General features: G+C 36.7%; 2 protein-coding genes across 6 annotated transcripts in view; one reads left to right on the top strand and one right to left on the bottom strand.

Moving 5' to 3' along the window:
* LOC129802262 (tRNA pseudouridine(38/39) synthase) overlaps nt 1-13,559 on the top strand; it is a 60,974-nt gene that overhangs the window by 3,512 nt on the left and 43,903 nt on the right. The gene's annotated exons all lie outside the window — the stretch shown is intronic.
* LOC129802257 (mucin-2-like) overlaps nt 2,544-13,559 on the bottom strand; it is a 57,646-nt gene continuing 46,630 nt past the window's right edge. For both annotated transcript variants that reach the window (XM_055847940.1, XM_055847941.1), the window contains 5 exons: nt 9,185-10,364; nt 3,784-4,781; nt 3,553-3,723; nt 2,939-3,056; nt 2,544-2,870 (listed from right to left, as the gene is read on the bottom strand). In XM_055847940.1, coding sequence (XP_055703915.1) covers nt 2,828-2,870; nt 2,939-3,056; nt 3,553-3,723; nt 3,784-4,781; nt 9,185-10,364 — 2,510 coding nt within the window. In that variant the 3' untranslated portion in view covers nt 2,544-2,827. The remainder of the gene's footprint in view (nt 2,871-2,938; nt 3,057-3,552; nt 3,724-3,783; nt 4,782-9,184; nt 10,365-13,559) is intronic.

Genomic DNA, 13,559 nt, shown 5'->3' with positions numbered 1-13,559 from the left:
CGATTTTGATGAATGAGGGCTTAAACGAAAGATCTCACCAAATGCTACAACTTTCTAGAATATTTGAACTTCGTGGGACCAACACCAGGGGCGCCACAGTCGAAAAACCAATTTCAATATCACATAACCTCAATTATCTCGACTGTCGCTGAACCGATTTTGATGATTACTTCAACATAATTGTAGAGCACATTTGTCTCTACATTTCGTTCATACATCATTTTCCACTCAGACCACGCTATCACTCCGATTTTGCCGTTTAAGTGTGAAAAAATTGATTTTTCCCATAATAACGCTTTGAAATCACTCAGATGCCAATTTGACTGCCTCTACTCCACCAAGACACTTAAAATAGGGTTTTAAATGGAAAGTCCCACAAAATACAACAATTCTTTGATATAGTTGAAGTTCAACAAATGATTACTTGGGGAACTCTGGATGAAAAAACGAGTTAAGAAACAAAAAACCTCGCTTATCTTGGCTTCTGAGTAATCGATGAGATCATGTTCTATGGGAAAATTATAGAGAACATTCTGGTCTACATTTCACCCATATATCACTTTTCTGTCAGTTCATCCAAATCCTTGATATTTTGGTTTAAATACAAAATTTGTATAATTTCACGAATTTTATTCAAGATAACTGAATGGCGTCTCCCAACTTCAGCTCTAAATCGAATTTGCATGCACTCCGAGTTAGCTCACGTTAAGAATCTCACCTACATAAGCCGGTTAGGATTATCTGTCCCTTTTTGCTTGAAGTTGGTAATTTGGCCAAAACCATGGCAAACTGGATTGTTTTGATGAACACTGTACTCCTGGTGTTCAAGGAATCTTCCTGGTAATCCCTTGAACCCCTTGAACAGTCTCTGTCACAATATTTTGAGTGGTATTTGACAAAAATAAAAATTGCACAATATGGGACGCTTGCAGAATACTCTAAAATATTGCAAAATATGTTATAATTCATCAGATATAAGATGAAATGTCCAGAGCAAGATATTTTGCTTCTAGATTTCTCGAAGAAAAACTATGTCCCAACTGTCCCAACTACATTATATGCACGAAAACACTTTCATAAAAATTTCCCTTGCCAACAATAGGGTCATATATGACCCGGAAAATTCTATTCTATTATTCTACAATCTTTGGATACTCTATTTTGTGTTTCTAAAGAACTTTTTGCTGAAAAAAAATAAATGAATATAAAAAAAGAAAACTCATTTCACAAAGTTCGAAATTAGTGATTTTTGATCTCAAATATTTTCCTTTCTTGATTATCTGGAGTCTTGATAAAATTAGCCAAGAATCTTAAATCCTTCTATTATGATGTCGTGCACAAACAGATAGATTTCAATTAATGTAAATAGTCAAAAAAAAAACTTTTTTCCCCGGTCATATATGACCCTAATGACGTGAAAGAGTTAAAAGTGAAAAAGTTGAAAATCAATTTTTCAAAAATATTCTGAATGAAATACTTGAACTCGTAACTTAGGTGCTAGCAAAACTATGCCACTTTTTGAAAATTTTTGCTCAATAATTTAACTACGCTGAAAAAATGTTTTAAAATTTCTTTAAATTTAAAACCTAACCTCAAAATCAGAGTAAATCTGAACAGTTTAAAATAAAATTATTGAATTCTCAACAAAAATTAACAGACTTTTTTTTTTGTTGGTATGAGAATTGCAATGATTTATTAAGTTAAGGAATTTTCTGTTACAAAGTAATGTCCTTTTCGTGATTAGGTTATACATAACCTGAAATTGTCGAATATCCTTTAGCTGCTTCAGGTTAATAGCAGAATTATGCGAAATATCTTTTCGTTTTGGAGTTATAATAACTGACCATGGCTGCTTGGTCATTTTCTATGTTGTCTCTTGTTTTGTAAAAACGGTATTCTTAAATGTGAGGTTATGTTCGATTTAATCGTAAAAATTAGAATATAAAAAAAATAATTTTAAATACATTAGACTTTTTCTCAATCGGGAATATGGGGCAAAATGTCATCCAAATTATCGACGGATTCGGACGTCAAAATCATTTTAAATTCCACAAAAAGCGCTCAAGTATAAAGAATAACGATAAAATAAGAGGAACTATAGCAAATTTGAGAAAATTTGCTTCAAAATCAAACGTGAAAATTGTCAACAAAATTCTTCGCCCGATTGAGCGAGAGTCTACTGTACCTAACGACGTAAACAGTCAAATTGTCAGTTTAGATATTTTGGAAATGACATAACTTTATTCAGAATTTAGGTTCAGACTTTATGATACTTGCCTTTGAATGAGAGATTCAGAAGCTTTTACCTTCCAAAAAATCTTTTAAACGAGGAATTTCACTGGGCTCGACTTTCTTATTTAGCAAAGAAATTAATCCGAAAATTTTTAGGTTATAAAGACCTAACCTGAAATAAAATCAAAACATCTTTTATATAACGAAATATTCTTCTGTGCTACGTATGGTTTACACATAACCTCAATTAAGATTATAACCTCTTAGTCCAATAAGAAAATCAAGCCCATTACTCAATAAAAAATCTTAAATTTTGGATAGAGAAATATTTATTTTAAAACTCTTTTGCATTCAACAAATAATTGGTGACTAGAGAGGAGCATTTCAATTCACAAATGAATTGTTCGTGAAAAATATACACACAAACATTTTATACACTTAAACACAGATTGAGCTTTCTTTCCTACATCTTAAGTTAACAACTCAGTTTTAAAGTTAAACCTTTTTAAATAAACCACTTAATTTTTACGCTAATTCACTTTTTTGTGAGTGGATCTTACGTCAAACTGGAGGGCAGTTTTTAGCTCAGCGTCTATCATGAACTCTGCATGCTGTCGAGTGATTTTGCACGCTGGTGCCTAAAATATAGAATAACGGTTGAGCTTGGTAGCAAAGCAATATTTTATGATAAAATTATTGCACTGACTTCCTCCTGGCCACTTTAAGTACAATCGCTCCCTCGCGGACGTTCTTGAAGAGTGCTATTGTATCCGAATGACTCATACCGTGAACATAGGTGTTGTTGATCTTGAGAATTTCATCTCCTGAAGTTAAGAAAGGGTATTAGGGGTATTAGAGTTTCAAATGTGAGGTTATGTTGGCCCTAACCTAGAAATTTCGATAGCAGAGATATATGTTAATCAAATAATATAATTTTGGACCTCCATTCTTTTATTTGGCTTGGAGATTGGTTGAGAATTTCATAAATATGTTTAACATAACCTCAAAACCAGGGAAGATTACTTTTTTTTAGATTCCCTACAAAGAAAACATGAATGATTGTGTCATTTATTTCTCAGATGTTTAGACTAATGACAAAAAAATCAGAACTGAAATTTCATTGATTTTTCAGGTTATGTCAAATATAACCTCAAAATTCAAAACAACGTCTTTGCACTTTGCCAAAGTTGCCAAACTGATTTCAATTGATTTTTTAAAGTTTTGGATCCTTTGAAATCGAAGTCCTTTTGGATTCAGGCAAAACACAACCTAATATTTCCAAATAACCTCTTATTAGTCAAATCAATGTGATCATCTTACCCGCTTGCAATTTTCCATCATCTGCCGCCTGTCCACTTGGGAAGACAGTTTTCACGAAGATTCCCATGTTGCCCTTCGGGGAGTCTTTCCCGCCAACAATGCTGAATCCCAGTGACTTCATGCCAGTTCCCTTGTAGAATTTTATCGTGAGTTGAGAATTCTTCTGGGCACCTGAACAAGTAACTTTTGTGAGTTTTAGAAAAAGAAGGAAGTTCTACAAAAAGTCGTTACCGTCTTTTCCACCTGAAAGTGTCGTATCCTTATGCGAACTGGCATGCTTCTGAGCACACTTTTCGAGATTCGTTTCCTCCGGAGGTGGCTGATCGGGTAGGTTGCCGTCAGTGTGCGATCTCTGTATTCTGAAGGCATTAGCATGCGCTTCCGGAGGCACCACAAGTTGTAACGTGGCTTCACTCTTGAAGGACTTCGGTTCTGCCTCAGTTGAGGCTTTCTTCTTGAACTTGATGGATCGATAGCTGGGTCTAGTGCGTTGTGGAGTGTCTTCTGAGGTTTCTGGGGTCGTGGGACCACTTTGGCTGGTGCTTTGTGGTGGTCGAAGGGTGTCAGGATCGGGTAGGGAATGGGCTCGTTTCGTGAGTGAGAAATTTGGCGGAATGGGAATGATGGATTTGTAGTTTTCTTCGTCCTCTTCGGCGTCACTTACTGCAATCGTTGGACTGCAGCGCGTGGGAGGGGAAGTGGAAGTGCTGGATATTGAATAGGGGGACAACTGTGTGGATGAAGGTGAGGTGGTGTCGGAGGGTCGCTTCTTCATGTGCCACTTATCGTCGTCGCTGATGGTGTTGGTGATGGTTATGCGATTGGCATAGACGGGAACGTACTCCGTTGGATTGTAGAGGGGTGTGAGGGGAAAGGGTTTAGGGGTCCGAGGATGCCTCGTCAAGGTTCTCATTGGCGACAGCAGAGCCTTACGCTGCGAGGTGGGATCATTCGTCCGCAACACCAACTGATCCAGATCACTGCACGAGAGACGCTTGGTGCCCATGAGGTGGGTGTCTGGCTCTCTGGCGGCTTGATCGTCGCCAATGCGAATCTTTGTACTGCTGAAGGTACTTCCCAGGGTAGTTAGCTCGTCATGCGCGATGACGAGGTCTACGCAGTTGTCCACAAAGGTCAGAATCCGCTGCACGGTGCTTGGCGATTGGAGGCCACGTAAATGATGACCATTTACATTGACAATCTCATCACCGACGCGGAGGCGTCCATCTCTGGGCAATTGGAGAAATTCAGAGGCATTTATGAGTTGTTATTACAAATTGGTCAAAATGGAATTGGAGCAAGATTTGTAGAGTGGGATGGGTCCAAAAGATCAAGGGAAGACTATGAAATACAACTATGAAAAAAGTTGCTGAAGCAGTAAATGAGATTGAATTATCTAATCTCTAATGCTTAAATCCTAGGGAAATTCGGACTTTGTTACTTTTTTTTACTAGTAAGGAAACCTTTCGGGGGACCTAAAATAGATTCGATTTTTTCAATCCAATTTTCCAGCGTTGATTCCAGCCTCCAGGACTAAATGATAGAAATATCCCTTCGCAGGCTGTTTGTTGTTTGTTACAATATCATCGTTACATTTGCATTGGGAATAGGCCAGACAGAAGTGAGAGAGGGAAAGACCACTTCCGAGCCAAAGGCTGTTTGGAAAAGTTGATGATTTTTTTCTTTTACATAAAAAAACTACAAAAAAAATTTGAATAGAAGTTTTGCACCATAGAACCTACGCTCTATTACTTCCCTAAATTCCTTAATCCAGGAAGCATTGTTGTCCTTCATCTTCTAGAAGTGTCTTAAAAATCTCGTTTTTCATGTTTTTCTGCACGCAAATTAGCTGACCGATCCGAATCGGATCAGAAGCGTTTGGTCTTTGGACAGTTCTACTGGTAGTACTCAAAAAGGACTGAATAGAAGTCATTGGCGTATGAGGAAAATTGTTGCACTTGCACAACTTCTTTAATAACGATGGGATTTGTTGCAGATTTAAATTCAAATTGATAGAATTGTAATGCCCAGCGAGCACAAAATGCTAACCGATTGCAATTCAGCTGAAAACATATGTGTTTTTAGCTGAATTTTGCTAACCTTGAAACAAAATTGGCGATTCAAAACCATTTCCATATATTTGGTTAGCGCTTTTTGTTCGACAACTGCTGATCAGTCAGCAAATTTTTGCTAGTCGATTCAGCAAAAATATGCTTAAAACGATACTTTTTTCAGCTAAGTGTGCTCACTGAGGGGGGGCAGCCATTTTATAGTTTCAGTATTGCCATGTAGGTAAAAACGTAGAGATGCCAGTTTTGGTGGGGATGCGATCATGACGGAAATAAAATTTAGAAGTGATAATTTGCTGGAAATTTATAAGCTTTGTAAGTAAAAAACCAAGAGAAAATTAGGCTAGGCGTGTTTCACTGAAGGTTTATTTATAGGATTTATGACAGAGTTTCTGAAGAAGAGGAAGATTTTGAACTAAAAGTTAGAAAATACCTGTAAGTAGGAAACTAAAGAAAGACAGAATTGGGGAAGATTCTAAGAGGGCAAGATTTAAAGGCTCAGGTAAAATTTATGGTTAGGTTTCTAAGCTCTCATAGCTGACCCCCATTTTTGTTTCAGATCTTAAATCAGTGTCGATCGCCAATTCTAATAATTTGATATGGTTATACTTGAAGAGAATAAAGAAATAATTTCCGATGGAAGAATTCAGCAACAGGATTCTATGTAATTTACTACAAGAAAATGATTTTTCGCCTTAGGGTTATAATTTTTGCGAGCAACACATAGGCAGTAGCAATTCTGAGTTGTATTTCGAGACTGAAAGAATTATAAAATTTTGGGATCTGGCCCATGGATATTATGATGAATTCCCTACCCCGGGGAGTTTCTCTTTATGACAAATTGAGGGATCGGTTTCGGCAGCTGGCTTATAATCACGTGTCTTGTGCTAGTGTTCTGTATTTTAAGTGAAATCCGAATGTATCGCGCTGTTTTCTATCTTTTCTGTACAAAAGGACTGCAGTGGATACAGTGCATACATTTGTGTTATGGAACCTCAAGGAAGTTGCCTATTTTTAGCTTAAAAGCTTATTGAGGTTTTTGTGAGACTTATCACAACAGGACACTGCAAGTCATTAAATTGCCTAAAGCTCAAAATAGACACAGGGATCGGCTAACACCTCGAAGAACGAGTATTGATGCCAATACGCTCAGGGATTAGCCCAAAATTTAGGGATCAGGCTGAGCTTATAACTTCATGAGATCTAGTGAAATTTCCCCATTGCAAAAGAAAGCGGAATAGGAATAATAAGCGAAAAATTCCTTGGAATTTTCCACTATTTTTCCTTAAAAAATTCCATAGGAATTTTCCATAATAGGTTCCAAGGAAAATTTAATGGATTTATGCTGGATTTTTTCTATAGAATACATCCATGGAAATGCTCGTGGAATTTATGTGGATTTTTCCACCAAAAAAAAATGGAGAAAAAATGAAGCTGTCACATGCACCTCATGATTTTACTTCCGAATTTTTTAAAACGGCAAAGATTACGAGGATTATAATATGTTTTTATAAACCAGCAATAACGAATGAACACTTTGAGCAATAAAAAAATATTTTATTAAAAAAAAATTTTTTTCCTAAAATATTTATTAATTAACATAAAAACAGCATTATTTTAGGTTGGCGACCTATTTAATGTAATCACTTCACTATTATCTACACGAAACGCAACATCGCATAATTAATTATATTATAATTGCCACATGAATCACTAGAAATGTTTGCGGAAGGTTTGGAAACAAATTCTAAAAGTTGTCGCAACACCTTCCGCGGTATTCCGCGGAAGATTTATATGGAAACTCACACGTGAAACGTCCGCGGGATAAGCTGGAAAAAACATATGGAAATTTCCACTATCTTTCCATAGTGTTTTATATGGATTTTTCCACTAGTTTTCTGAAATGTCAAACAAATAAAATGGTGTTGCGGCAACTTTTAGAATTTGTTTCCAAACCTTCCGCAAACATTTCTAGTGATTCATGTGGCAATTATAATATAATTAATTATGCGACACTGCGTTTCGTGTAGATAATAATAAAGTGATTACATTAAATAGGTCGCCAACCTAAAATAATACTGTTTTTATGTTAATTAATAAATATTTTCGAAAAAATTATTTTTTTTTACAAAATATTTTTTTATTGCTTAAAGTGTTAATTCGTTATTGCTGATTTAGTAAAACATATTATAATCCTCGTAATCTTTGCTATTTTTTTAATATTCGGAAGTAAAATCACGAGGTGCATGTGACAGCTTCATTTTTTCTCCATTTTATTTTGGTGGAAAAATCCACATAAATTCCACGAGCATTTCCATGGATGTATTCTATATGAAAAATCCAGCATAAATCCATTAAATTTTCCTTGGAACCTATTATGGAAAATTCCTGTGGAATTTTTTAAGGCAAATAGTGGAAAATTCCGAGGATTTTTTCGCTTGTTATTCCTATTCCGCTTTCTTTTGCTATGGGGTTGGAGTAATGGAAGGTCAGAGTTGTTCCTATATTGCTCTTATGAAGTCTTTCAACAATCAAAGTGTGCACATTTAATAGAAATATACGCTGAAAACGCTAATTCTTGATCCAAAATCATCAGTGCATGGTACTTTGAGCCGATTTTTTACCGCTATTTTTTTCGAGCTGAGTATCAGCTGAAGATCAGCATGTGTCTTTTTTTGACATTACTCTTGTCGATTTGGAGATCAATGGAAGACAAAATCTTTTAATCCTTTGAGTTCGTGATTTCTTTTAAGTGCAATCGTAATGTCTTATAATTAAGATAAAGGAGATCGACGTCGAAAACCAAGTATTTATCTGTGAGGAAGGCTTGAGCACCTTGTAAAAGTTATGCGGAATGATCGCTACTTTGACTCGGTAAATACGATGACTAGATGGATGACGCTATCAGGAGAGAGGAGAACATGTTGAGTAGGCTTAGTGAGGCTTGAGACAGCAGTCTGTTTTAGGTTTTTGAGAAGACCAGAGGTGCATCCCGAGATTGTCCATCGGGAAGTTTACAACCTCATGCGGAGAACAGGAGGTTTGACTACTGGACTCTGATAGGCGCAATGTCTTTAAAGTTTTGTTTGTCAAATTCTCCCCACCACCGATTAAGGATGCTTTCGCAAGAAAGGATCCTCACCGAAAAACAGGGATATAAAGCAAATGAATCAGCAAAGTGTTAAGGAAAAGAAGTGAAAATGGTGTTTTTGCTGGAAGAATTAGTTGTAAAAGGGAAACCTTTCAACTGCATTTTTGAGATAAGATGGTTTTTGACTCCTTCGTAGCTGGATGTAAATAGAATCTGATAGAGATACAAATACCTAGGTGTCTGATTGCCTACTAATTCAGATACATTCCGGTTTTCAATTCATCTATCTATGGGAGATTGAAGAAGAATATCAACAAGAATTGTGGTGTTTTCCCGGGTTTCGGATTTCACATTGTCTTCTCTTCGGTCGCAAGTCAATTAAGGACGGTTGCGAGAGGTTGGAAGGTTCTATCGTTCCCACCGATCCCCAAGAATCGTAACAATAATTCCAAAATGTTTCTAGTTGTCTCACCTGTGCGCGACGCCACTTGGGTCAATTTCAGCAATAATGTATCTCATTTCCACTTCATTGTCTTCTACACATGTCTGTGGTGTGAGTAGCAGGCCAATAGTTTCCACTGCTGTGCTCTTCTCCAGACGAATCTGTCGGAATCTCCTACGGACGCCGGAAAGGCATTCAGGGTTGGTCTGTCGCGTGGGTGATTGTTGATCCTGACTTCGAATGGCCTCGATGTAGGGATCTGAACATTTGGACAGATTTACTTGACTGTCTGACTTGGGGCTGTGATTCTCCTCAGCATGCCTTCCGTCGCTATCGTAACCAGACTCATTTGAACTGAGACAGCTCGAGAGGCGTTGGTAGACACCTGGGCCCCAATCTGTGGATGCTGTGCTGTTGTGTCTTGAGATGTTGCTCTGCGATAGAGCAGAATCAGCGTCGGAATTTTGATTGATTGAACTCTTCCGGGAGATGCTCACCACGCGACTCTTGGGGCTCTCACTGAGTACTGAGGAAGTGTCAGAGATCCGGGAGATATCCTGTGATTCTGTGGTGATATCTAGTGGGACTCCCGTAGAGTGAGGTCGTGTGTTTAGTAATTTTTCTCGCATTCTCGTCTGATTGACCACAGATCCGCCATTTTCTTCAGGAAGAACTGATAGTTTTGAACGGAGGAAGGCATAGGGGAAGTGTGCCCTCTTGGGAGGTTGATGTAGGGAATTCTGCGTCTCACTGGCTACTTTAGCGATATCATCGCAACTTGAGGATTTTTCTGTGTTTCGAGGCGCAATGTTGCTTCTGCTGGCAAGATTGACTCCATCCGTGGGATCGTCGCACTTAACGTAGGAGCATGTGTTGAGCTGGCTGGTGGAACTGCTGCGGTACAGCTGTACTCCAGGCCGTGGCGTGTCTCCAGAAGACTTCCGCCCGCCATTCAGCATTCCCATACCGGTGCTGCCGATGCGGAAGAAGGTGAAGGTGGTCTTGAAGGGGCTGGGTGATCGATCTCTGTGTGGCTTCATGAGACGTTCTGGCGTTCCTGGTGACTGCATACACGCCAGCGTCGATCGGTGCTTTCGCAGCGTGTCTGCTGAGTATTGGGTGGTGGATGAGGTGCTGGAGGAAGTCTTTGTGGAGTCACTTCGACGCAAAAGATCGAATTTCTTGCCCATTTTGCGACCCCATGTGAACACTGAAAATATTCAGAGGGGAAGATTGTGCAATTAATAGGAGCATTATTTCCTCGTGAGTCAGTCAGGGAGATAAAATTATAGTGCCTCAATTGATGATTATTAGTGATCACCGGGAGGAAGGGGGAAGAGATAACTTGTATGTACCGCAATCATTTTACCCTAAATAATATGAAGAAACAAATTCATGCCGATGGAATCGCAAAAGAGAGAGAGAGATTTGATGATTGGAAATAAGACGAAAATTCTTTTAACTCGTTTGCCAAGAGTTCAAGTGAAAGACACGAAGAGAGGCAATCACCAATTATCACTTTTAATCGGTCAGTCATGCACCTGAGATTACCATTTCAGTATTAAAGCTACAATTCTCTGTGCTTAGAGATTCTCATCTAAGTGCTTCGGATGCACACAAAACGACATACATTGGATGACTCTCTGAAGATTGATTCTCAAAGGTGTTGGACCATTTAGGGTGCCGGCATTACTTATGGCCAGTCTATACTTGTGGCCTCCTAACAGAAATCTTAAATTTTTTCTCATAAATTGATTTCGAGGAACTACAAATTTAGGAATATTTCATGTGCTATCATTAAACGAAACTTTTAAACTAATTTACTTTTATATTCAGTTAGAATATTACTTATATTGCGAAAATCATTTCCGTGATGCGTTCGATGATTAAAAATACGTCAATTCGTTAAGAAAAGTATTAACAATCTTACAATTTTTAATGACTAAATTCTATATCTTCAAATGCAAATATTTAGTTGTATTTTTCAAAACTTCTTTCCTTAGTAAATATATTTCCTACTTTTACTTGATTTTCAAGATTTTTGAAACAATAAATGTTAAATAAAGACAAGGCCATAAGTTATGATGAATTTGATAAGATTACTAACTTGTGGCCGCGACATTTGACGCGTGCTGCCCTCACACGACATGTATTGCAATTTGATTTGGAGAGTTGTCAATCGTATTGTTTTGGTTCAGTGAATTAGTGTTTTCTAGCAAAAATCTATGAAAGTTTAAGGTAAGCGTTGAAATCGTGTTATAAAATTGCTTATAAATGAGTGTTGTGTTTGATCTCATTGATTTTTTCCCATGAATTTGCATTTTGTTGTAGATAACCTAACTTTTTCCTCTCTTAGGACAACAATACCAATGAAAAATAAGAGAAAACAACAAAAAAGAGCCCTAAGAGTCCAACTCAGAGGATGCGAGGATAATTGAGAAACATTGAGAATAAATTGACCACGACCAGATTATTCCAGTCCTTCCAGCTGTACCACATTCCTCACGTAAAACTTTGCAATAAAGTCTCCGGAAAGTTTCTGGAAGAAACTTCATCACGGAGGCTTTCACAGTGTCTTTAGGAAAGGAAACAAATGAGGATATTGTAAGGTGGGCTCTTAATGCAGCCAAATATGTTTTTTTTTAAATCACGAAAGACGGATTGCCGGTCACCGTGAAGGGGAATCACTATTAATAGTACAGTGGTCAAATATGACGAAAAGCTATGAAAAACTATTATAAAAACCATGTAAATAAATAATAAAAATATCATATTACATAAAATTCCTTCCTTTTCTTTTGTACTAAAATTATTTTATTACTAAGTCAGTTTTATATCATCTAAAATTGTGGCCATAAGTTATTCCACGAGTGGCCATAAGTTCGTAAAAGAGGCCACAAGTTATGAATTTCACATGCTCGGAACAATTACATATTTTCCGACGGTTTCCGGATTTTCCTTGTAAATTCATTTGAATATATCGAAAGAAACTACATGAAAGAACCTAAAGTTAAAATTTTGCTTAAATTGATTAAAAAGGTCAGCAGCTATAAGCAGATATGTTCTTAATGTGGCCATATGTAATGCCTGCACCCTATCTGTTTACCTGTCCTCTTCTTTAACTTCTTTAGTAATGTTAATGATAATAATTATAAGCAAAGCGCAAATATGTTTACAGATTCGACCGGAGTTCTTTGGAAATTGCCCTTGTTTCTGAGAATTAAAATTACACTTTGATTTTTTTTTTAAATTCAGTTAATTTTATGAAATGTGAGGTTATAGTAAGCCTAACCTAAAAAAGAATATTTACGTTGTTTTTTTTTTGGAGAAAGAAGCCTAAAAGTCTAGAAGTCTTAGGCATTCCCAAAGATATTGAAACCTGTAAACTCAGTCTGATTCACAAAATAGGTTAATCTGGAATGTTAGGTTATGTCAAACTAACCTAAGAATTAACCTGAAAAAGGTTATGATTATATAAAAATGTTACAGTTTGAGAAACACTCTGAAACTAATAAGGCGAATGGACTAAAAAAAAATCACGATTCTCATGATCCAATGTGCACTCAATCATGAGCACTTTGGTTAGTTTATCGAGCAAAGTGGCAAGAACATAAAGAAATATGCTTTTCAAAGAAAAGCAAATTAAATTCCATTAATGTTTTAATTAGGCAAATGCTATTGATGTTCAGTGTCATCACTTTATCAGAAATTATCTGTTGGCTATGAAATTTCTTCAACAAAGATGGTCATTTCGTGAGGAATTGATTTGTAGAATTGCTCACGACTGAACATATTTCAGCCTACACAAATATTTTAATGTTAGTCGGGAGATTATAATAAAAAATGATGCCTGAACCCACTGCATAAAATACAAGTGTCGTGCGTCTGAAGGTGTGTAGAACATATTTCTCCTATTAGGGCTAATGAAAAGCTCAGCACCTATCTCTTTGAGCAAACCAAAAAAAAAAACAATAAATAAAACTTCTGTCTTTCCAATTCACTTTTGTGGAATCTTTCTTCACATATCGGAAGCATTTGTGAAGTAGCTTACATGAAAATCACTCTGCTAGATTTTTTTTTTTGGTTTAGATTTTTATTTTAAAGTCATTTCCGCTAATTGGGTTTTTATGATTCAGAATCGCATGAATTTTATTGCACAAAATCACGGAAAGTTGTTCCAAACTCAATTTCTTGATCTTTCGGTTCTCCTTTCTACTATTCACTAAAATAAATTGATTATTCATAAAATTTCTTTTATAATTCTCTTTTGTTGACAAAAAAATAACACACGAAATGAATTAGCTAATAAATAGTGTGTGGACTATTTTTCCGCGAAATATTGAAGACTTTTTGGTTGATTGCGTAGTTTCGTGCAGTTCCAGGCAATATCTTTCAGCAGGTTATT

Source organism: Phlebotomus papatasi, chromosome 2, assembly GCF_024763615.1.
Source record: "Phlebotomus papatasi isolate M1 chromosome 2, Ppap_2.1, whole genome shotgun sequence".
Lineage (NCBI taxonomy): Eukaryota > Metazoa > Arthropoda > Insecta > Diptera > Psychodidae > Phlebotomus > Phlebotomus papatasi.
Note: the sequence above shows the minus strand (reverse complement) of the source record. Positions and strands in the feature narration are given on the sequence as shown.